Source organism: Panonychus citri, unplaced genomic scaffold, assembly GCF_014898815.1.
Source record: "Panonychus citri isolate SS breed McGregor unplaced genomic scaffold, ASM1489881v1 Contig00139, whole genome shotgun sequence".
Taxonomy (NCBI): domain Eukaryota; kingdom Metazoa; phylum Arthropoda; class Arachnida; order Trombidiformes; family Tetranychidae; genus Panonychus; species Panonychus citri.
The window spans coordinates 1,444,128-1,467,925 of NW_026515544.1; the positions used below are offsets into that span (position 1 = coordinate 1,444,128).

The 23,798-nt window shown below is 29.5% G+C and overlaps 2 protein-coding genes across 3 annotated transcripts in view; one reads left to right on the plus strand and one right to left on the minus strand.

Annotated features, from left to right (window-relative positions):
• Nucleotides 1-139: 139 nt before the first annotated feature.
• Nucleotides 140-19,356, minus strand: LOC128394386 (gamma-aminobutyric acid receptor subunit beta-like). The gene is made up of 8 exons (XM_053354705.1): nucleotides 17,993-19,356; nucleotides 17,841-17,926; nucleotides 16,808-16,875; nucleotides 8,257-8,483; nucleotides 8,104-8,186; nucleotides 7,861-7,998; nucleotides 6,833-7,755; nucleotides 140-3,985 (listed from the first exon to the last, which is right to left on the minus strand). The coding sequence occupies exons 1-8, from the start codon at nucleotides 18,109-18,111 to the stop codon at nucleotides 3,386-3,388; spliced, it is 2,244 nt and encodes a 747-aa protein (XP_053210680.1). The 5' UTR covers nucleotides 18,112-19,356; the 3' UTR covers nucleotides 140-3,385.
• Nucleotides 8,063-23,798, plus strand: part of LOC128394387 (gamma-aminobutyric acid receptor subunit beta-like) — a 34,951-nt gene continuing 19,215 nt past the window's right edge. Inside the window, exons 1-3 of one of the 2 annotated variants that reach the window (XM_053354707.1) lie at nucleotides 8,063-8,190; nucleotides 21,032-21,117; nucleotides 23,688-23,755. In XM_053354707.1, coding sequence (XP_053210682.1) covers nucleotides 23,753-23,755 — 3 coding nt within the window. In that variant the 5' untranslated portion in view covers nucleotides 8,063-8,190; nucleotides 21,032-21,117; nucleotides 23,688-23,752. Of the gene's footprint in view, nucleotides 8,191-19,602; nucleotides 20,858-21,031; nucleotides 21,118-23,687; nucleotides 23,756-23,798 lie in introns of those variants that run through there. The other variant, XM_053354706.1, reaches the window with a different exon arrangement.

Genomic DNA, 23,798 nt, shown 5'->3' on the forward strand with positions numbered 1-23,798 from the left:
TAATGATTTACTGATATTCTGATTGATAAACTTAATCTTAATCAATCAATAGCTTTTATCATGCAAGGAAAAACTACTTGCAATCAAAAGAAACTAACAATAATTGAACAATCGTTGATTCCAAGAAATAGAGATTATTGTAAGATAATCAATGGAAAATCATTTATTGAAGTTAATTAACATAAATATGAACCAAAATTGTACCTATTTCAATGATTAAAATTGATTAATATTATCAACATTACATTAATAGTCTTTGTTTTATTAGGAACTTTTTTCTTACGATAGAAACCCGAGTTACACCAGATTCATCTGGTTGAGTTTAGTTTAGCTAAAAGTTTGATCGTTAACGAACCATATACCACGAACAAGAGGTCGTCGTTAATCTGTTCTTAATCCCAATTATCCAAATAGAGAGATTAGCTTAAAGTGATCTTAATGATCTCGATCCTTTGCACTACTATGGATAGAAATTGAATTTAGATTTCGAATTGTCTGAATTTTTTTATTGGATCGATAATTGATATAAATTATTTACTAATTACATTGTTTTCCTGTTGATCAAATATTCACAATAATTGATTGATTGGTTGATTGTTAATTTAATTACAATTTTGATTCAATTTTTTTGTTAACAGTTTCTTTATGGTTTCAACATTAAGGATTTATTAAGTTATTGATTATTGATTTAGTGAAGCAATTATCATATTATTAATTGATCATGTTTGATGGGTTGAGCATTTTTGTTAAATTGAACAATTAATAATCAGATTAGTTTTAATTTACAATTGAAAACAATAACAATTAACTCTTGATCAACCCTTTGATTGGTTATCTTGATTTCTCATCATTGTTTTTATATTGTTTGTCACTCTATTCCGGAAGACTTTTAATTATCATAATTACTAGTTAATTAATTTAGTTATTATTATCAACTAAGGCTTTTTACTTATATATAAATCATTCAATTGATCATGTTAAATTAATCTAATAACAATTAGTAAATTGTATTTAGTTTTGTTTTCATCTCAATTTGTAATATATTTTGAAAGATTTTCTTGTTTTGTTTGATTAACAATTTATTCAATTTGATTACCTTAATTGTTGTTATTGTTTTTATTGCATTGATTAAGGCATGAAAGTTAATTGGTTAGTCTAATTTAAAGTAATAAAAAGCTTATCATTTTGTTTGTTTGTTTCAATTTGATTGTTTTGATTGATAATAATCATTATTATCATTACCTTTCCCTGGTTCAATTGTAACAATTAAATAAATTTACAGTTGATGGACATTAATTGATTAACTTTGATCATCATTGATTCATTCAAAACAATTGGAAAACAATTTTTGTATCAAGTTTGATTAGATTGAACAATTAATACCAATTAATGTCAACAGTTGACTAGTTTGATCATTGTAATGATTTAAAATTGGACAAAAATAGTTGATCAAATCAACTAATAGTTATAAGTAAACATTTGAAAATTAGAAGCTAATTTGAGCAATTAAACAATCATAACGGTTGCTAAGAATCAACAACCTGTTTGAACAATTAGTAAATTGTTTCGATTTGTAAATAAGAAACTGGATAAAAGGCCAAGAGCATCAGCAAAGAAAAATGTTGCCTATTAAAAGTATTAATAACTACAAGGAATTTCATCAAAAGTTTCCAACAAGTTATCATATTTTACTCAGTCAAGGTCATTTGATGGGCAGAATCAACTTGAATTGTCATCGAATGACCTTGAAGCTTTATCCTAACAGAATGACCTTGCTAATAAAATAAGACAATTGAGTATCACACAAACTCCCATAGCTCGAGTCTGGGTCTGGTTGAATGTTCAGAGACAAAAACTTGTACGAAACTTGGTGAAATGCTCTGTGTTGCGATAAACTTGATATCGACTTAATTTGAATTGATTGTTAACAATTAAAGATCCAAAATGGAAAACAAAAAAGTAACAACAGTGGGAATGATTAGGAAATAGGAACAATCCAGGATAAATACTAATATCTAACATGGATAAGGCTTCTCAAAGGTTATCATGTATGAATAATGAGACTCAATCAGAAATCAAGAATCATTTGGTTTTAAAACCCAATCATCATAATCAGCACAATAATCAGTTAATTGTTGCTGATAAAAAAAGATTCATGTCACTAGGGGATAGATATGTGTTTGCAATCGTGATTTAAGGTTGATGGTGATAAGTTATTGTAGATTTATAGTTATTATAACAGTTATTGCTGGCAATTGATAGCGAAAGGACGGAGATGAACAAAAAAGAGATGAAGATGAAAATTTCTGATTATGATGATGACCAATGATTAAAAGGAAAAGGGAAGATGAAGATGAAGATGAGGTTGAAAGGAAAAGGAAATGATGTAAATGTAAAGAAAGAACGAGAAAGAAACCTTAAGAAGAGGAAATTAGATGAGCAGGCGTCTCTTTCTCTCAATATTATCATCCTTCTCATCGTTTTCTCTCCCTTTCTCTTCCTATTATTTTCTATCATAACTGATGATCCTTTCTATTTGTGTCTCTTTTCCTCGTCTCGAATTGAAACCCTTTTGAGAGAGAAAGAGAGAAGAGAGAGAGAGAGAGAGAGAGAGAGAGAGATCATTGTCATCAAATGCTGAAGAAGAGGAATTATCTTCAAAGTATATTCATTTCACGAAGAAAATCAACCCAAATACCTTGAAACCAGAAGAAAAGGAAAAGGCTATTTCAGGGAAGGTGAATTTATATTAAGATGGAGATAAAGAACAAAAGAGAAGATAAAAAATCAGAATTTCTATGAACAGTTTTTTCTTGGAATATTCTCTCATCTATTTTGTTCGATTCCATTCAAAAAAATTCGAGATAACCCTTAATATCCTCTTATTCTTGCTCATGAATCTGCACCATGAAAAAAAAGACTCAATATAATAATAACTCTGATAAATGAATTAAATTGATAACAATTGGACAGAAATGATGAAAACTTAATAATCGAGAAAAAATCTTGTCAAAGTTTCTTAATTACAACTATTTAACTTAACTAAATGTTAACCTGATTGGTGATTACAATGATACAAGTGACAATTTACTGACATGATTGTTATCTAATTGTTGCATCCTAATCAACTTGATAAAAACCGGGTGATTAAAATAAAACTTCAACACCAAGTTTTCAAATTGATTTCAACTGTTTTCCAAAGCAAAACTGATCAATCAAAAAATGTGAAAACAAAATTTTGAGTAAAATTTTTGATCGTAAATTGATCTTGATTATCATCTCAGGTAGTTGAATTTGTCTTTGTCCGTGTTAAATGTTGTCCATTGTGTTGACCGTTAATCACAATTAGTTCAGGCTTTATTTGGGTGTGGCTCAGTGGTTATCTTTAACTTCCAAGTGAAATAAGATCTGGATTAGGTTCATTACTGATATGAAGATAGATTATCCAATACATTAGATTGAAACAGATAAAACAAACAGGAAATATAACCCTAGAGTATTTGTCAATGTCACTTGGTGAGACACCTAAAAGTTTGTTGGGATTTTTACACTTTCCACCATGATGAGGTTTAGATAAGGGTGTTGGTGGTGGAAGCGGATGATGATGACTCTCCGAGTGATCAGTTGAGCGTCTTGTGATTAACGGTGTTGTCGATGTGGCTCCATTTCCACCACCACCGCCACTAGAGTTTTGGTTTGGACATGAATCGTTAGTTATACATGAACCTGCTCGATTTGAGGCTTGTTTCATGCTCTCAGATAATTTGTATCTCACTTCACTTGGATAATGAGCTAATCCACTTGATCCCATGTTATCTGGATGAGGATGATGATGATGATTGCATATCATGTGACCTGTGTTACAGGTACGTAAAGTACAGGTAGGACGATGATTAGTTGGTGGTGATGAGCAAGCATAAGTTGACGATCGATCATAATGGCCACTTCGGTGGAGTGTCCCACCCGTTCCAGGATGGTAAAGATGCTAAACAATTAGTAAAGAAAAGAATTGAAGAAAAATTCATAAGAATTAAGGTAAACAATTTAAAATCTATTGATTGTTACATAACAAAATAATTCTGTTATATTAATAATTGAACATTGTTGTCAATCAAAATTGATAATATTGATTCTTGAAGGTTAGTTTATCAAAAAAAGGAAAGGTAAATTGTCAGGTTGATGAAATTTTCAATCTCAGTTCAACTGTTCAAAGCTAAATTGTTACAATTACGTTGATTACAATGTTGATTATCATCATGATTAACTTCAAGTTTATTTTATTAACAGAATGTGTTACTTCAATCTGACTGAATTTTGAGATAAATTTGTTCACATGAATGAACTTTTAAAAACATGAAAATGTCATGGTTATCATGTCATCATCATGATAATCGCCATGATGGTGATGATAAGAGTCTTTAATTAACTTTGGACTTGAATAATTAACCATAGAAAGTTTCAAGATTCAAATAGATGATTAAGTTTGTTAATTGTTACAAAGTGAGAGAGAAAATTTTTACTTCAAAATGATTAATTAATACAATTAAATGATTAAAATTGATCATATTAATATTTTCAATCATTTTGATCAAATATTAACACTTTTCTTTTAATCATTTGTGATTCTTGTTGCAAAGTACTGACTGATTGTAACAATTAACATTATTACAATTAGATCAATTTCCAGGTATTGATTGTTATTTTATCTGGTTGATTATTGATTAGTTAGTTAAGAGCTGTTGTAATTGATGATGATGATAAATAGATGAGGATGATAATCAAGTATAATCAAGGGAAAGAGTGTTAGATGAAGATGAAGAAAAAAATATTCACCAATTTCCAATTTTATCTCAAATTAATCAGAGTTTCACCTGAACTTTTTACCATGTCTATCATGATAAACTCCCAAGTTGATGAAGATAAAGATGAAGATAATGGAAGATGAAAGGAAAAATCTCTCTCAATCTCTAAGGTAATTTTATCCTAAATTCAAATATTAATAGTTATTTACTTTTACGTTTGACGTAACAATTAATGATTGTTAATTAATCAGATCGATTAATTAATCAATTCAGTAAAGGTAAACACTATCATCTCTATTGATATAAAGATAAATTTTCAGCTCAATTTAAATCAAGTTTTCCTCTGATTATAATTGATTGGCGTTGAAAAAAAAACTCTCATCATGATTAACTGATATTAAACAATGGTAACAATTAACAAATTATATCGACAGTTAACTAATAGAAATAAATATGTATAAATAGATATACTATTTTGTTAGGTAATTGTTCAGCATTTTGGAAATTGTCATATCCATTAAATTGTTATAATAACTGTATTAATATTCAACTAATTAACTGTTCCTGTTGGGAAATTTTTTCCTGATTCTTTTTGGATGATTACATTTCCGTTTTCCGGGTCTTGTGTTTTATATTCATACAAACAGAGATTAACAGTTGTACACAATTAGAATTTGTTGATTGTCGGTAAAGAGAGATGAACCATAATGTATTGACCATTGTCCATTATCCTAATTAGTGTCATTAAAAAGAGCATGATAACTGTAAGTTAAATTGGAATCAGAGATCATAATGATTAACTTCATTTCTAACGTTAGACTTTCATCATTATAATGATCGTTATGTAAACCATTTCATTTGATTCAGTTTTTGGAAATTCATTAATGGTCAGTCTATGGGTCATCTCTCTCTCTTTCTTTATTCTCGAGAGATCCAGACTATGGGGAGGGAGATGAATATCAAATATTGGATGCTGATATCGTCCAAAGAGCAGGGTGGGTTTTACATGCAGGTTAATCTGTGGATAAATATTCAGGGTGGAGAAAAAAAGAATAAGAAAAATTGAAATTATGAATAATGATTATAATCTGAAACAATTATCACTTGAAATTATCACACGTTTTTTGAATAATTTTACTGTTACCATGGATCAAGAATAGATCAGTTTAATGGTGATAATCAGTGGTGATAATTATGATGAATAGAAAAGTGTTTTTTTAATAATAACAAAAAGTGAATTATGTTTCGTTTCAAACATAACAAATACTCGCCTTTTGTATTATATTAGTTAATCTTCATTCTCATCATCATCGTCTTTTCATTTTCACATAATCTTCCCTGATTTTCAAACTGAACAAATTGTATATTAGTCTTTCATTGATGAGAATGATGATAAAATAATAATTAGAGAGAGAGAGAGAGAGTCTTTTCTCTGTGTAGATTTTAGTTGATGTAAACCAAAACACAACTAACGGTAGATTCATCCGCTGAATTGAATGACTGGTTATCATGATCATGGTGATGATTGAGAGAGACACAAGGAATATAATATATGTATGCACAGTAGAGGTAAAAAATACACGATGGAAACTTGAGAGATGATGATTGATGATCTTCATTTAGTGAGAAGGCGGTTTTTCAGTTACTCGAGGATGGAATCAACTTTTATCTTCCTCTCTCTCTCTCTCTCTTCATATTGAATCAACTGAATACATAATGATGATGATGGAAACAAGAACTTATAGTCACCGGAATACAAATTGAGATTATTTGAATAATCAATTAAAAAGGAACAAATTAATTAACTGGTTTCTACCAAAACACTAACCAAAAATGAGACGAAAATTAACTCAGCTGATCGGATAAGATTCTTAATTAGATAACCACCCCTTTAGAATTTTTCGTAATCAGTTAATTTTCCCTTTTTTTGAATTTTAATTCTCTTGATTGTTTCCATTTAATTTTTTTTATTTTAATTGGTGTTTCTCTTGGTTTTTTTTGTTTGATTTGGTTAGTTATTGGTTACTTACTGAGTGTTTATAAATGATCTGCCTTGGATTACGTGCATTCATTGCCGCTGGACAGAGAGTTGGATTAATTATCCCAATTGGACCTGGTGGTATGGGCGGAGGTAAATCTTGTGAGGAGGGCGGTGGTTGTTGCTGTTGTGACTGTGGCTGGGATTGAGATTGATTTGGATGGTGTGAATGTGGCGCAGGTTGAAGATGGCTATGACCACCATCACCATGGATAAGGTCACAAGAGGTCACTTGTATTGGATGAACCACACTCAATGTATTTACTGGTCCACTTTGTCCTACACTTATACACGTTCCCCCTCCACCACTACCACTATTAGTATTGATTCCACCTCCTTGAGAAGATTGTTGCTGTGACTGTTGCCCAGATTGTAAGGCTCCTTGGCTACCGGTTATACATCCAATCCCTGGATTCCCTGTTACACTGATTGTACCACCACCACCACCACCACCTCCTCCTCCTCCTCCTCTATCACTTAATGTTAAATGTCCCGAAGTTGAATTGCTATTATGGTGAGAAGGCAGTGAAGCAAGACGTTTCTTTTGGTCTTCTTGCATCTTATTCATCTGTTCAATTCTCGATTTTCTCATTGCAATACGTTTACCAAGATAACCAACGGTCGCATATTCAAGGAGGGAAGCGAAAACCATAACGAAACAAGTTCCAAGGAAAACATCAATCGATTTGATATAAGATATTTTCGGAAGTTGGGCATTTGTTGAAGACATTAAAGTTGTCATTGTAAGGACAGTGGTCACACCCAGTGAAACTCTAGCCGGAGTTGCATTACGATGTAACCAAAATGATACCCAACTTATCACCACTATAAGGCTTGCGGGAATGTATATTTGTATCAAATAGAAACCCAGTGATCTGGCAAATCTAATTTCACATACTAATCTGGAATAGTTTCCTACAAAGAGAAAACGATGAGATGAAACAAACAATCAAATCTAAATTTGTTTTCTTTTTCCATATTCCAAATGGTAAAAACACCAAAAGGTAAGTAATCATTTACCTGTACTTAAAGCGTTGGCTTGAGTTTTCTGTGCATGGCCAAGAACTTTGAATTGAGGTAATGAAAGGTCACTATTCATTCTAATCGATTTTTTTCCTTCTCTCCAAACATAGATCATATCGGACATCGAATAACCATCTGAAACAGAAAAAGAGATAAAATATAAGTTAAAAAGGAAAATTGAAACAATTCAATCGATTAAGGAACATATCATCAACTTCTCTAATCTTCAAATGTACTTACAACTTTCTATTTCTAAAGCACATTTCTGCCTATCCATTGGAAAATATTGTAACTCCATAGGACAACTCGCTGTTACCGTTAATCTGTGTGAGTAGATAAACGATTAAGTTTGATTTTTGATCTTAAAATTAATTCCCTGTCAAGTAAATTTACCTTATACTACGAAAAACTTCACCATTTGATCCGATACGTAGAAAGGTATTTTTAGTTGTTGCAAAATGAAAACTAGCTGATTTTTCATTAGCGAAAAAAGTATCAGGAACCCATATCCGGTCAGCTACTTCCGCTCCTACATAAAGCTCAGTAATCCTTGGTAAAGGGATGAAAGCTAATCTTGGATCTTCCCAAAATTGTCGAAAGTAAAAATCGGATGTGAAATCCTATGTGAGAAAGGAAGAAAAAAAAATGATACAAATCAGAATTAACAATAGAAAATTTCAACATCAATGAGTCTTGATACAATCTAATTATGTTCAGTTTGTTGATTGTTACATATTCATGTTAAGTAAGATGAGATAATCATGATTTTCATTATGAATTCATATTGTATCAAATATCAATCATGTTTAATATCATCACAAATCTTAATCATCAATTTCTTGTCTTGACATTATGTTTACATGGTTAATATCATAACAATCATATCATAATTGTTTGTAATTTGATTAATGAGCAAACGATTAAATTACAAATGGTGAGTTAATTGAAAAATTAACTGAAACCGCAAAATTATGCGGACAATTCATTTACTCACAATCAAAATAATTTACCCTAATTACTTTGATGAGTTTGTAAAAAAAAGGTTTTAAATTTTTTCTCAAACCTTAATTGTTGGTAAATTGATCAAAAACAAACAATTAGATTGACATTAAATTGCTGAATTGATTCAAAATTGAAAGACAATAATTTGATAATCACTTGAAAATAACTATTATTATGATTTATTTAAATGGCTTCCCACTGTCAACGATTAGCATGAATAGTTAAATTAATCAATGATGATTTAGGATTTGATTGTCAACCCAAGAATACAATTAACTTAATTTTTGTCCTCTCACTTATCTTAACAATTGAAAAGTTCGATTAACAATTAAGTTAATTTTTCTCTTTTTCAACATTTTTCATGTAACAAATTCAACTCATGAATGTTTCATATTCAGAATGAAAACTGAATTCATGTATTCATATCATCCTGGTTTGAATATATATTGAATCCAAACTGAATCCATAATGATAATAATAACATGATAAACAAAAGGCTAGTAGGCAAAAATAATATAACTATGAAGCAAAAAAAGTTCAGGTAGATTGAGATTCTGATTGAGATTCTGAATAATAACGATATTATTTTTTCTCTCTAGGTTTTAATATTTTTTTCGCTTCTTAGGTTATTTCATCATTTATTTTTGAAGATTAATATGATGAAAAGTATGATGATAAAATGGGAGCTTGAAAATGAATTGAAATTGGGTAGAGAAAAGTTGAAAACAAAATGAATTGAATCAATTCATTTGGGTGAAACTTTTTTCATGGGGAAACTGTTTTTTTTGTGGGTTATATCATCGTTCATGTAACTATCGGTTCATACATCAACTTTGATAGTGGACGGATTTTCTCATTCTTTTTCACTAGAAATCCTTGAATTTTATTTATCAAAGTAGTTAATCCATTTCTTATTGCAAAGTGTTAATCCAATCGATGAAAAATTTCATCATCAATTTGGATTATACAACAACATGAGATAAAAGGAAATTGAAGATGATGAAAAAAGGATGATGAACATTACAGAATTGAATGTTTATTCCGACTGAGAAGCAGAATTGAAGCTCAGAACTTACTGGGAGTTTCTCTCTCTCTCTCTTCGTTCCCCTCCCATAAGAAGATGAGCGTTATTTTTAGATGACTTTTCCTCGTCATTCTCATTAGAACTATAATGAGAATGATAATCATTATGAACAAGATGATGATAAAATCTTGGTTGACCTTGTTTTCTCTCCTCATCCTTTTTTCACTTAACTCTCTCTCTCTCTCTCTCTCTCTCTCTCTCTCTCTCGCTCTTTCAATCGTATTTTCTCTTTTACTGAAAAAACTGACCAGTGAAAAAAAGTTTGCAGAGATTGATGAAAATGGACAATATCATCTCTCTTTCATCCTTATCACCATCGATATCATTTTAGGAGGAAGACAAATGATGATAAAAGTGAATGAAAAAAAGCTTCAAAAAATAAGATTAATGATATTTTGGTCATCATCTTAACATGATAACCATGATAATAACCTGATCTCATTTTGAAATATTGTCTGTATTTTGTTTTTGTTTGTTTGATAATATGATGTTTGTCTTGCAAACATTTTTAGGCTTCACTTAATTCCTAGTAAATATCATCATCATCATGCTATTTATTATTATTATTTGCTGTCAACATATAATGATCATTGAATATCATAATAATAATCTGATGATGATGATGATGATGAGCAAAATGTTAAGGTGATAAGCTTGTCAAAAGCATCTTGTCCTACTTTAACCACCAAGTCGCATGATAAAACTGATGAAAAGAAAATTTTTTTCTCCCTTTAACCCTTTACCACAATCAAACTCTATTTACTTTCTCCCAAAATGATCTTGTAAATATTAACCAGAAATCAAGTTAATTCTCTGTATTTCTTATCATCTGTGATTCCATTTAATCAACTTACCTTTGAACATTTACGATTATCATGTATCATGATTTGTGGAGTAAGATTGAAGATTCTAAGCTGAGTAAGATGATGAAGACAAAAAAATATTCTATATGTGAAAACTTTTACTCTCTTCTTATTTTCTCTCTCACTGAACATTTATCATCATGATGTTGATCATAAGCGATTAACATCAATTCTAATCTGAGAACAAAAAATAACAACATGATTACATTAATGTTTGTCCATTAAGTAGATTAGAAAGTGTGAATTTTACATGGAAAGATTGAGAGAGCGAGAGAAAAATAATTCTTTTCTTTTGTATGATGAAATTTCCAACTTACTCTCATGGTTTCATCATATATACTAATATCATGGTAGTATCAATATATGATTACGTATAAATAGATTATCATGAAAATTATGTTTATCAGAATTGAGTAAATATTGAGAATTGACTCTTATGTTTATTTATTTATCTGTCTATGTTTATGTCTCTTTCTATTCTGAACTGAATAAATATCTATATAATTATATATTATATAAGATATGTATTGAAATCATACCGGAACTCTGGTTTCTATGTAAAGATAAAATTGTGTTGTAAAAAAATCCACCACCAGAATTGATTATGAACTTTATATATTTTTCAAATCACCAAGACACTCACCTTTCAATCATATTTACAAGATTATCATTATTACCTCTTGTTATTGACAATACTTTAGCATGATTGAGTATTTACTTTCAAGAATATAAACAACCCTGATAATCTCCCATGAAAGTAAAACCCCATACTGATTTTCGAAGCTATTCCAAGATCATTGAGAAAAATCTGAATACTTAAATTATAGAATGGAAATTGATTCCAATTGTAAGTGGATGATAACAATTGCTTGTGATTTAAAGTCTCTTGAGAGGAATGATTTGTATTACATGTACATATCGATAATCAGAATCATCATCGTGAAAAGTTGATTTTTTGCTCTTTCAGGGTGATTCATGTTCAGATGATTATCTGTTTACACAAACATTTACTTGTATATTTTCATTGAAAAAGCTTTTCAATTCAAGTGGACATATGTTATTGGTCATTTCAAGTTTGTTTACTTTGAAAACTTTTTTTTTATCTCATGATAAGATTTTTCCTTCCACTTCATGGTCATAATGATATTATCTGAATTGAAATGAAAATATAATGATGAACTTCAACGCTGAATATATTGAATCCATTTGTTTTTCCTCTTGATTAGTTTGACATTTTTAAGTTTTATTTTCTAAACTATTAACACACTGAACAAATTGAATTTGCAATCAATCTTATCAAGATAATCTCATGATTTATCTTATCTTGAACTTATCAGGATCCAAAGATTGATTTAATATTGAAACTTTTCTTTGCAATAAGCTGAAGCAAAGTTTTATGAGTAGTGAATGAAATGCTGAATTAATAACCATGAACTTTTATATTGAAAATATGATAAAGTTTTGAAACATTTTTCCGATGATGAGGGAAGAAGATGAAGAAAAGAAAAAGTGTTTTTGTTGAAATAATAAGAATAACTTCTAAATTTTGAAAATTGTCTTGATGTGGACTTGAAGATGATGGAAAAGATGAAGATTAAGATTAAAAAAATAGTTATATTCTATTGAGAAAAAATAGAAACTAGATAAATCTCGTTCATCATTACAAAGGTCTCTCTGAATTCCAGGGAATCAAAAATAATATATAAGGTTTTTCTCTTCCTCATCGTCTTTTACTTCATCTTCATCTTCATCTTCCTCATTCTCATTCTTATCATCAACATCATCTCTCTCTCTCTCTCTCTCTCTCTCTCTCTCTCTCTATTATTATTTGTAAAAATCATTAGCGATACCAAATAGCATTAACTTTTCTACAGAAACATCAAAATCGAACAAGAAGTTAATCTTATCAGGGAAGCAAAAGAAGGAAAAAAAACTCGAACATAAACTTTTCTGCTTTCGAATTAACTTTTTGCTCTTTCTTTTTTCCCTTTCCCTTATCGAATCTGCTCATTTATACTATACCTCTTAAAATGTTCTGAACTTTTTCAACAACTCATCATCCCAAATACGATAGATGAACTTATCATTATTATTATTAATAATACAACTCACTTATATCGATGGGTTAATGATATACCCATAAAAGTAATAACATATTGATGTGTTTACAAGATCATTTGAATTAGTTTAATCTCCTTTTTTAATGATAACTCGAGCACATTTACTCTTGTGTTGTTATTTTCAGTGTTAATTATACTTGTGGTTAGCTAAATGATATTGATACAATTACATTATCAATAATATTTACATTGTTTTTTGATCATCGATATAGTAATTTTCTCCTTTGTTTGTAAATAAATTTGTTAAACAAATAATTATACACATTTAATAGTTGATTTGATATTGTATTGATTGAGAAATATAATACATATAAACATAATAAGACAATTTAATTGTAATTTAACTGTTACGTTTAACTATCATATTATGATTTAACAAAAGAGTCTAAAAGGAATCTATTAATTTTCATTGTAACCATTGATTACCAACTGATTGTATTGATAATGATAGAAAGTTGAATCTACATTCATATGAAGATATTGATGCTCAGTTTGATAGCCTAATTGAAAATCGATTGCAAAGCCTGTGAGCAAAGTTCTGAGTTCGAGGACGAACAAGCTAAGTATAGAATGAAGAGAAATAAAAGAAGAAGGAAAATGATGAAGATGAGGATGATGAGATTCCAGGAAGCAAGAAAATAGTGAAAGGTTGTACTAGTAGAATGAAAAAGAATGATGGAAATGTGAGAGAGTGAGAGACAAATCTCATAATTTTCAGGTTCATGGGCTTTGTCCTAACCCAACCCAGAATCTGAGCTCACTTCTGGTCGTCATATATTAATATCTCTGGTTACCACTTAGGTGGAAATCAGGGAACTCAATTGAATCTGAAAAAAAGTCTGAAGTTGAAAAGGGAAGAAAGAGAAGAGAGAAAGTGACTATGTTGAAGGGATCATAATCATTGACAAGAAAATGATGATGGTGAGGATGAAAAATGTTCCAATGTAAATGATATAACATGATGATTGGCATTGTGTCCATCCCCTTGTATTAGGTCAACATTGAACCTTTTGACCTACATTTTGATTTGAACCTTTTCCAATTGAAATATTCCTTATGAATGTGAACATGTAAAGTTTAAATAAAAGGTTTCTCGGTAATTGCTTGAATTCTTGATGATTATCATCAACTTAATGATAAAACCTCAATAAAAATATTACATCTCACACAATTATAATAATAACTTAATCACGATGATCATTGTCTAGAAAGTAATGATAATTGATTAAATATCATCATCATTATTATTATTAACAAAAGTCAAAATAATACAGTTATTGGATCTATGATTTCAACCTGATTTCAATTCTGGTTGATTGACATTATTATTACTCTTATGATATTATTACTATCATGATGATGATATTGATCAATATGATGAACTTTCCGCTGATGATAATCAATTTATGTGAATCATTTGGAGGACTCAATCATTAATAATATCAATTGAGATTAATGAAACATTGAGTTTGATTTTTCTTTACTATTGATGGTAAATTACCGATAACATTGTAACAATTAATTATTAACCATGAGCTCAAATGAATATCAGATTATCATGTTCACAAAACAAAGAAAAGTAGATACACTATTAACCAATAAATGTGATGATGTTAATTATTGATGAGCCTTTGAATTCTCATGGAAATTACAGAAAATTAATTTAACTTTCACTTTAATTCATGTGAATTTATCATGAAGATGTAATAGATTAACAGAATTCTCAGATTTTACTGATTATTTATCGTTTTTTTTTCGTTCATTTTTTGCTGCAATTATTAGATTGTGAACTCATTGTGCTTATAATGAATGGCATGCGCTGGCAAGGGAAATGTTTCCATGAAATGATCATGAAGGCAAGAGGAAGAAAATCAATAGATATGAATATAAAATTGAAATGTGAAACTTGATGGGAATGATATACAAGAGCTCAAGTGAAAAATTGATTATAATTAAAGTGATTTAACCTACGTTAACCTTTTGAAAAGTCGAATACAATTGAAAAACTTATGAATGGTAAAGACAAGATGATGGAGAGATTATTTCATCTTCATCATTGAAGAAGATGAAATAATTTTGATAGTTGATGGTTATAATGTAAATCACGGATCAAGATTCAGGGACGATGATGATGTTGACACAAGCATATACACATACTAAAGTGATAAAAAGATGATGATGAAGATGAAAAATAAAGGTCACGTTTAGTTTGAAGATGTTTGTTGTTAGTAAAATAAAAGGATGAAGATAATTGAACCACTTTTAATACTGAAGATTTAACACAGAAATGATGATAACTCTAAAGATGTGATTCAAAATTGCGAAGGAAACTCTGAGCTTTTCAGATGAATATAATGTTATCAAATTTCGAACTGTTTTTTTTTCATGATACACGTAGAAGTTTAGGTGAAATAGAAAAAGTTTTGCTAATCGAATAGGAATAAGTAGAAAGAGGTGAAAATATCAAATTCTTTCGAGTCTTTCTCTTGAATCTCCAGATCATCCTGGCGATTACATTTGATACTGTTTACCTACGAACCATTTTCATCCTAAGTAATCAGATCATCAAAATTTGTCAGTATCACAAAATGATGAGGATAAAATCATCAGAAGGAATCTAATACTATTAATAGTAGTTGAATCTGAAAGGCAATTTCTATGATAAACTTAATCTCTTTGCAAACAAAATCAAAAGTTATCATGAAAAAAAATCATCAATTGATGAAAATGTTGCTCAAATTAATCACGAACAAATATTTTATCTTTCAATTATCTTTCAATTCCCAATTTTATCATCATCTTTTGCTAATATCTTGATGATTGCATCGTTTCAGATTATTTCTACTCCTTTTCTTGATTCTTTACCGCATTTACTTTATCTACATTTGCCTTGAACCAGTGGAAAAGATCATAATTTCCGTTATCAATTTTCCGTCATGATAATGACGAAGATTTGATTCTGAACAACGAATTATGATCTGTAAACATTACGTTAATATTAGATGTTATTTCTAAGTCCATGGTGATGATAAACATTTAAAGCACATTAGATAAAAAGAAAGAAAAATGAACAAATTTCTAACGAGAAAAATTCAGCATCATTACCATGGGTATCGTTTCATTCTCATCTTTATCTGTACTCTAGAATAATCATCATCTTCATCTTTTCATCCAAAACAACATTTTGCAACATCTTCCATACACACATAAGAAAAAAAAGCATCGAAAACTATTTTTAGATAAAATTCTATTCTCTTTTTTTCTTCTCTATCTCTACATCCCTGTTTTTTTTTCTTCCTGCTCAGTCGCCTGATGTTTGTCATTATTACCTCTTCTTCCTCTCATCCTCATCCTCATCTTTATCTCTAACATCCATCTCTTTCGCAAAGTCATTTTTATATTAATTAAACTATGGTTGAGCAAATCAGTGTGGTGATTAAGACATACATGATGATCATCATGTATTATTACCCTTATTTAACTGCGCATCAGCTTGAGATTAAATCGTTTCATTTAATCATCACCATCTTCATCCTCATCTTAGGCCCATTTCCTTTGATCTCGCCATCCTAATGACCCTAATCATGAAAATTATTATCTCTTTCTCTCACTCTCTCAAACACATACTCACTCCCTCTCGTTATACACAATTAAACCTCAATCTCTTGCTTGACTGTTTACATTGATATTTTTGTTTATTTAATCATAAACAATCAATATCCAGGTATAATTATCACAGTTTATTAAATCAACTAGATTGTATCAAGATTGTATTATGTATACAATTTTGTTTGTTTGATTGATATGATATTTGCAATTCATTGGGATTGTTATTATTATGTTAACTGTTGGTAATTAAATTAATTTAAACTTACCATTTGAACTTCAGAAACTGTACTGATACTAATTATATGCATGGTAACTCCTATTTCAACGGGTGGACCTGATTAAAGTTGATAAATGATCAGAGAGAAGGACAAAAAAAAACATAAATTAATAACAATTAAACAATAATCTTCATTATTGCAATGATTTAATTATTTATGAATGAGTAAAAAAAAATTCTATCATAATATTTGAATGAAAGATGTAAATTTTATTCATTACAACAAATAACAATAACATGTAATCACCATTAAGATATAACAATAGTGACATGAAAATGATGATGATAACTATATAATCATGATACTATTAGTGTATTACATTTAATCAATATCAGCATCTTCATCATAGTTAAACATTTTATCATGATTATCCATGCCAATAATATAATAATACATTTATCAATATATTGCTCCAGTGTTACACTGAATGTTTATCATGAAACTGAAATGAACTGAATCCTTATCTTTTTTTTTTGCTATTATTGTTATTCTGTCAATAGTTTCCCCCTGTGTTCATGTGTATTATTATCAATAACATGAAGTATTATTTGTCCGTGTTTATACATATATAAGATACAATTTAATGTATAACTATCGATGAGAATTGATGGAGTCGACTCAGGTCAAAAATGATCGAATCGAGCTCAAGAATATGATGAATACAGGGAGGGAAGAAAAAAGCAAATTTCTTATGAGAAAATTTTCTTCTCCTTGATTATCCTATTCATTGCTGGTTGTTACGTTAATTGTGTGTATGTTGTTGGTTAATAAACAATTCAAAAGTTTCTGTGTTAATCAATAGACAATTTAGACTATTTTTTCATCAGAATTGAATGATTATCCTAAATGTGAATGAATTAACTTGGTTGAAAGTTGATTACTGTTCACCTTTACAGTTCTCATGGTGATTAAATTGATTAGCCTATTGATTAGTAATTACAATTTGATTGGATAGTTTTTGTATTGATTTAAATCATTTTGTATTGTAGTTTTCTGATAACTATTAATACTTCAAACTCACCTCCGTAATTAGGTCGGACTCGTTTATCGTAACCACTGGCAAAAAATGCATTCAAAATGCGCGTTATATTTTGTCCCAGTGCATTTCTGTAAAGATTAATAGGAGACAACAATTAGTAAATTGTTAAGAAATTAATTGTCAATCATATTTACCCTTTTTCACCGATATCAATATCAGTTGAACCTTTGATACTATTCAATTTGATTAACACTATGAATGTAATTAGTGGACTATATACAGATATCCAATTGCTTATCAGACGGATTATCATCGTTAATTAAATTGTATTTGGTGATTGAATTGTTAACACTTAAAATTTATCCCGTTTTTTGCAAACTAATTGAGATTAAATCCGCTTTGTAATCTAATTGTTATTGAGATTTAATTGTTAATAATGATGAAGATGAAGATGATTAACCTTCTTTGATCCCGAGGTTATCACTATTATAACCATAACACTAGTGATTTTAATTTAAATTGTTCACAATACATGGTACCGTTGATTATTGATAATCACTAATTGAATAGTAGAAAAAAGAACCAATCGAATATTTTCAGCAGTTTCCGACAGTAAACTAATATTGTTAATAATTGTTGTATCACAAGTAAAGAATTTGATAATATTATCATTCATAAGATTATAATCATCTTCAATTTCATCATGTTACTATCCAGTATCATGATATTATTATTATATTAACCATGGAGCTAATATAATATCTAATGTAGCGAGAATACATCAAAAGGTATCAAAAGGAAAGGATAAAGTTAAATGAGGACATTTAATTTTCTATGAGAGCAAGAAGAGAGAGAGAGAGAGAGAGAGAGAGAGAGAAAGGAACAGGGAGAAAATGATCAATTCTAATATATTGTGGAGATATTTGAAGATTTTAACACTAAAGATGATATATATTAACGATGGTGAGGATGAAGATGAAGATGAGGATGAGGATGAGGATGATGATTATACTGTTGATAATGAAGATGTGGATGGTGGATGTTAATGTAGATTATGGTTGATGGTTGATGGTTGAAAGTGATGGTGATGGTGATGAAAATTAAAACACAAATAACCAGGGTAAAAATGGAAACTTAAATTTTTATAAAATCATTTTGATTATTGGTTAAATTTCAATCTCTCAATCAATCCAACATATAATAATTGATTCACTTTCATTTGATCAATACTGATAAATATGATGAAAATTCAACGTGAATGATAATATTCGTTAAAAGATGAAGGAGGTGGACGAGGAGGAAGAGGAGGAGGAGAGGTGGTAGAAGATGAAGATGAAGAAGATGAAGAAAAGGAAGAAAAAAGAAGAGATGTAGATGAGTAGAAAAGAAAAAGAAGCTAAAGAAAGAAGCTTAAGAAAAAAGGTTACAGAGAGATAATAAATTCCCAGAGACGAAAGAATCGATTGCATGAGTTTCATGAATCTCACCAGAGGGAAGAGTTGATAAAGAGTTAAAATTACATATGATGTTACCCATGAAATCCATACTTCGTAACAGATAAATAGTTCTTAGTTGCCATCTCTCTCTCTCTCTCTCTCTCTCTCTCTCTCTCTCTCTCTCTCTCTCTTTCTTTCTCTTCTTCCTTACCTTACTGCTTTTCTCACAGAAGCTTTTGTATATTTAGCAAGAATACCATCTATCGGAATCTGAATTATCTACACAATTGATTCGTTTTCAGATGAAAGAGATTCCAGTTTTTTTGTTCCTTGGGTGAAAATTTTGTCCATCCATGATTTCATGTTAACCTTTTACTCGAGTAAATTTTTTTACCCACTAACCAGCTTCATCTTCAGAGTTTTTCATCTTTCTCTCTCTTTATCTTCATCATCATCATATGCACCTTGAGCCCCTTTTTAAAACGTTTATTAGTAATTCCATTATCTTAAATTAAAGAAGCTAGTGAATCAATTATATGTTGGATTGATTGAGAGATTGAAATTTAACCAATAATCAAAATGATTTTATAAAAATTTAAGTTTCCATTTTTACCCTGGTTATTTGTGTTTTAATTTTCATCACCATCACCATCACTTTCAACCATCAACCATCAACCATAATCTACATTAACATCCACCATCCACATCTTCATTATCAACAGTATAATCATCATCCTCATCCTCATCCTCATCTTCATCTTCATCCTCATCATCGTTAATATATATCATCTTTAGTGTTAAAATCTTCAAATATCTCCACAATATATTAGAATTGATCATTTTCTCCCTGTTCCTTCTCTCTCTCTCTCTCTCTTTTCTCTCTTTCTTGCTCTCATAGAAAATTAAATGTCCTCATTTAACTTTATCCTTTCCTTTTGATACCTTTTGATGTATTCTCGCTACATTAGATATTATATTAGCTCCATGGTTAATATAATAATAATATCATGATACTGGATAGTAACATGATGAAATTGAAGATGATTATAATCTTATGAATGATAATATTATCAAATTCTTTACTTGTGATACAACAATTATTAACAATATTAGTTTACTGTCGGAAACTGTTGGAAATAGTTTATTGTTTTCCGTTAAAATTTAATTAGTGATTATTGATGAATAATTAACGTTACCATGTTTTAAAGTGAAAATAATAATCTAAATGCTTAAATTGACAATTATAAAAGGTGAAAACAATTTAAAATGGAAACCAGCTAATTAAAAGTGTTATGTTTAAATCAGTGATACCCTCGGGATCAAGGAAGAGGTTAATCATCTTCATCACAAACAATACAATCTCAATAACAATTAGTTAAATCACAATTTTGGATTAAATCAACAACCCAATTTAGTTTTTTCTTTTTGCAAATCAAAGGAGTTGAAAAACCAGCAACCAATTGATTGTGTCAAAATCTAATCATCATACACAATTTAATTAACGATGATAATCCGTCTGATAAGCCAATGGATATTTGTGTACAGTCTAATAATCATGTTAATCATGGTAATCAGGATAAATTGTATCAATGGTTTAGCTGATGTTGATATTGGTGAAAAAGGGTAAATATCTCATATATATAAATAAATTATATCATCATGATAATCAATATGAAAAAAGTTATCATGATTTAACAATAAATTAGGTTAATTTGTTGATGATAAAATTAATTGTTTCAATATTCATCTTTATCCATCTATATGCTTAAATGATTATTAATTATCTTATGTTAATAGTAACGCCTTGGGACAAAATATAACTCGCATTTTGAATGCATTTTTTGCCAGTGGATATGATAAAAGGGTACGACCTAATTATGGAGGTGAGTTAATTGTAATCATCATGCAATCATCATCAGTAAATGATTGGATCTGTTTTCTATCTTTCTGTCTTTCTATCATCTATTTAATCACTTAATTATCTTACCTGATAACTTTGTGTGATTAAGTCTTCAACGGTTTAACTAACCGTTTACTTTTTTTAACAATGCCCACCGGTCAGTTGCAATTATCTTAATGAAAAAGTGAAGATCCAAATTTGATTTTTATCTTGTTAATTGTATTGATTATTTACACGATTGGTGGTGTTATTATTATTTGTAGTTTTCTTTTTATCACTTTCATGTTATAATTTCTTTGTGATAGTTAGTCTTTTACCTGTTAATTGTTGACGAAAATGAGATAATTAGTCATTCTAACATTTCAACCGAATCTTTTCATTATCAACTGAATGTTATGTTATAATCAAATCATTATTTGAGAGGTTGATGAAATGTTAGACCAACGAAAGTAACCTACTAATGATAATGACAGAATAGAGAGTGAAAGATGAAGATGATAATGAAGATAAGGATGAGGATAAAGATGAAAAGTGAAAGAAACAAAAAAATGTTCATTTCAATTTGTTCTTGTTTTTTTTTCTTTTTCCTTGCAGCTCAGAATTCCGATGTTATCTGCATCAGAATTCAGAGCATTCTCCATAACATTATATTATTATTATCGGTGGATGAGAAGAGAGATGATGATGATAGGGGTGGATGTGAATGGGTTGCTAGAGAAGAGAAAAAAATAGAAAACTAAAGCTTAAGCAGGAAATGAAATACGATAGATACAGATTGATAGATAGATATAACTGAATGTTTCCAAGCTGAATTCTGATAATATACTGGGAATGGAATTGGCGGAATCAGAATGAACGAGGAGGATAGAGAGAGAGAGAGAGAGAAGGACGTTAGGGAAGATGAGGAGGCATGGGTTCAGAAAAGATTCTGAATGGTGATGAGGAATGATGATATTCCATGTATGTGTTCAGTACACAAGTTGTTCACAATATTTCATTATACTTTTCTATGGTTGCAGATTTTTTCCCTTTCAGCTCATGGTAAGCATGAAATGCTCATGTACTTACTTACCCAGATATCTCACTGAACTTTTTTTTCTCTTTCTGTCTTCTTCTTCCTCTTGCAATACAAGAGGAGCTCTTTCTATATATTATCTTCTCTTCATCATTCTTCTTTCTCTCCATCCTCATCATCTTTCTCTATTTACGATCAATAGCTGATTCTCATGAAATCTATCAGGAACCTCCACCAACCAATAGATTGTGCCTTCTCTTTCTCGCTCTCAACGACTCACTCAAAGATACATATATCATGATATCATCAGCATCATGATATATATAACATGATAATATTGAATTCCTTTGATTTTTTTTCTCATAATTCTTGATTATTCCCAAGTTTATGCATATGAACACTCATTGATTGTTACTTAATCTTTTTCTCAAGTGTGTTAATACTCTGGATTAATTTTCTTGGATTTACCTTGAAAAGAAAATGAATCTGTTGACCATTTTGAATAATAACCATTTAATCAATGATAATGCGATTGAAATCAAAGATGATTACAATTGTTGAAATAAATGGAACCAGTTGACCATCAAAGTAGCCATTGCAAACCATTAATCCAACCATTTTCATAATTAAACCGATAATCTGACAAAATATTAGTTAATGTTTTTTATTTGCCTGAGAAAACATAAACTAATTTGAAATAAAGAAACAAAGAAATAGAAATAAAATAGAAGAAATAAAAGGATGAAATCATCGGTTGAATGGATTATGAATAGATGGATTAATGCATAATTCAAGAGATTATCATTTTAAACAATAGGAGGATAATAATCCATATTCAGTTGTTCAATTAGTTTGGGTCATCGTGATGGTCAAAAAGTTTTCAATTGAAAGAAAAGATGACAAGATTATCCTTTACCATTGGAGTTGATGTAATGTTATTTTTAGATGAAGGGGAAAAAAGATTAACTCGATTCCAATTTAATAAACATTGAGAAGATGAAGAAGAAAACGAAAACGGATTTAGGTCAAAATATCAGTTCGAAAAGGATGAGAATGATGAATTAAGTATTATCATCTTTCTGTTTAAGTTTGACTTTTATTGTTCATCTTGTACATTTACAGAACTGATTATAATGATGACGATAATAATCTGATTATCATGAATATAAGGAAAAAAAATAAGATGAGAAAAAAAATCATCCATAATAGAAACCAAGTATATTTACTTATCATCATCATCATATTGTTTCCATTTATCATCATCATCAATATACAGACTAGACATGGAGACAAAATAAACGTTAACTAAGACAAATTGTTTCGAATCGTTAGAACGTAAACAAAACTCGCAATTTAATTTCGTTTGTCAAATGAAATGGTTGCAACGAAATTAAAAAACTGTTGAAATGAGGGAAAAGAGGGAAAAACAAATAATCATTGCTGATGATTTTCCAACCATAATTGTAACCTAATTGATCTTAGGCATCAATTAATCAGAATAATAATAAAACTTTTGTACTACTTTTTTGCTTTCGCAGGTCCACCAGTTGAAGTAGGAATAAGTGTTTACTTTACAAGTATAAGTTCAGTCTCTGAGGTTAAAATGGTAAGTAGATTGGTCTAGATTTTATTTTGTTCACCTTAACTTG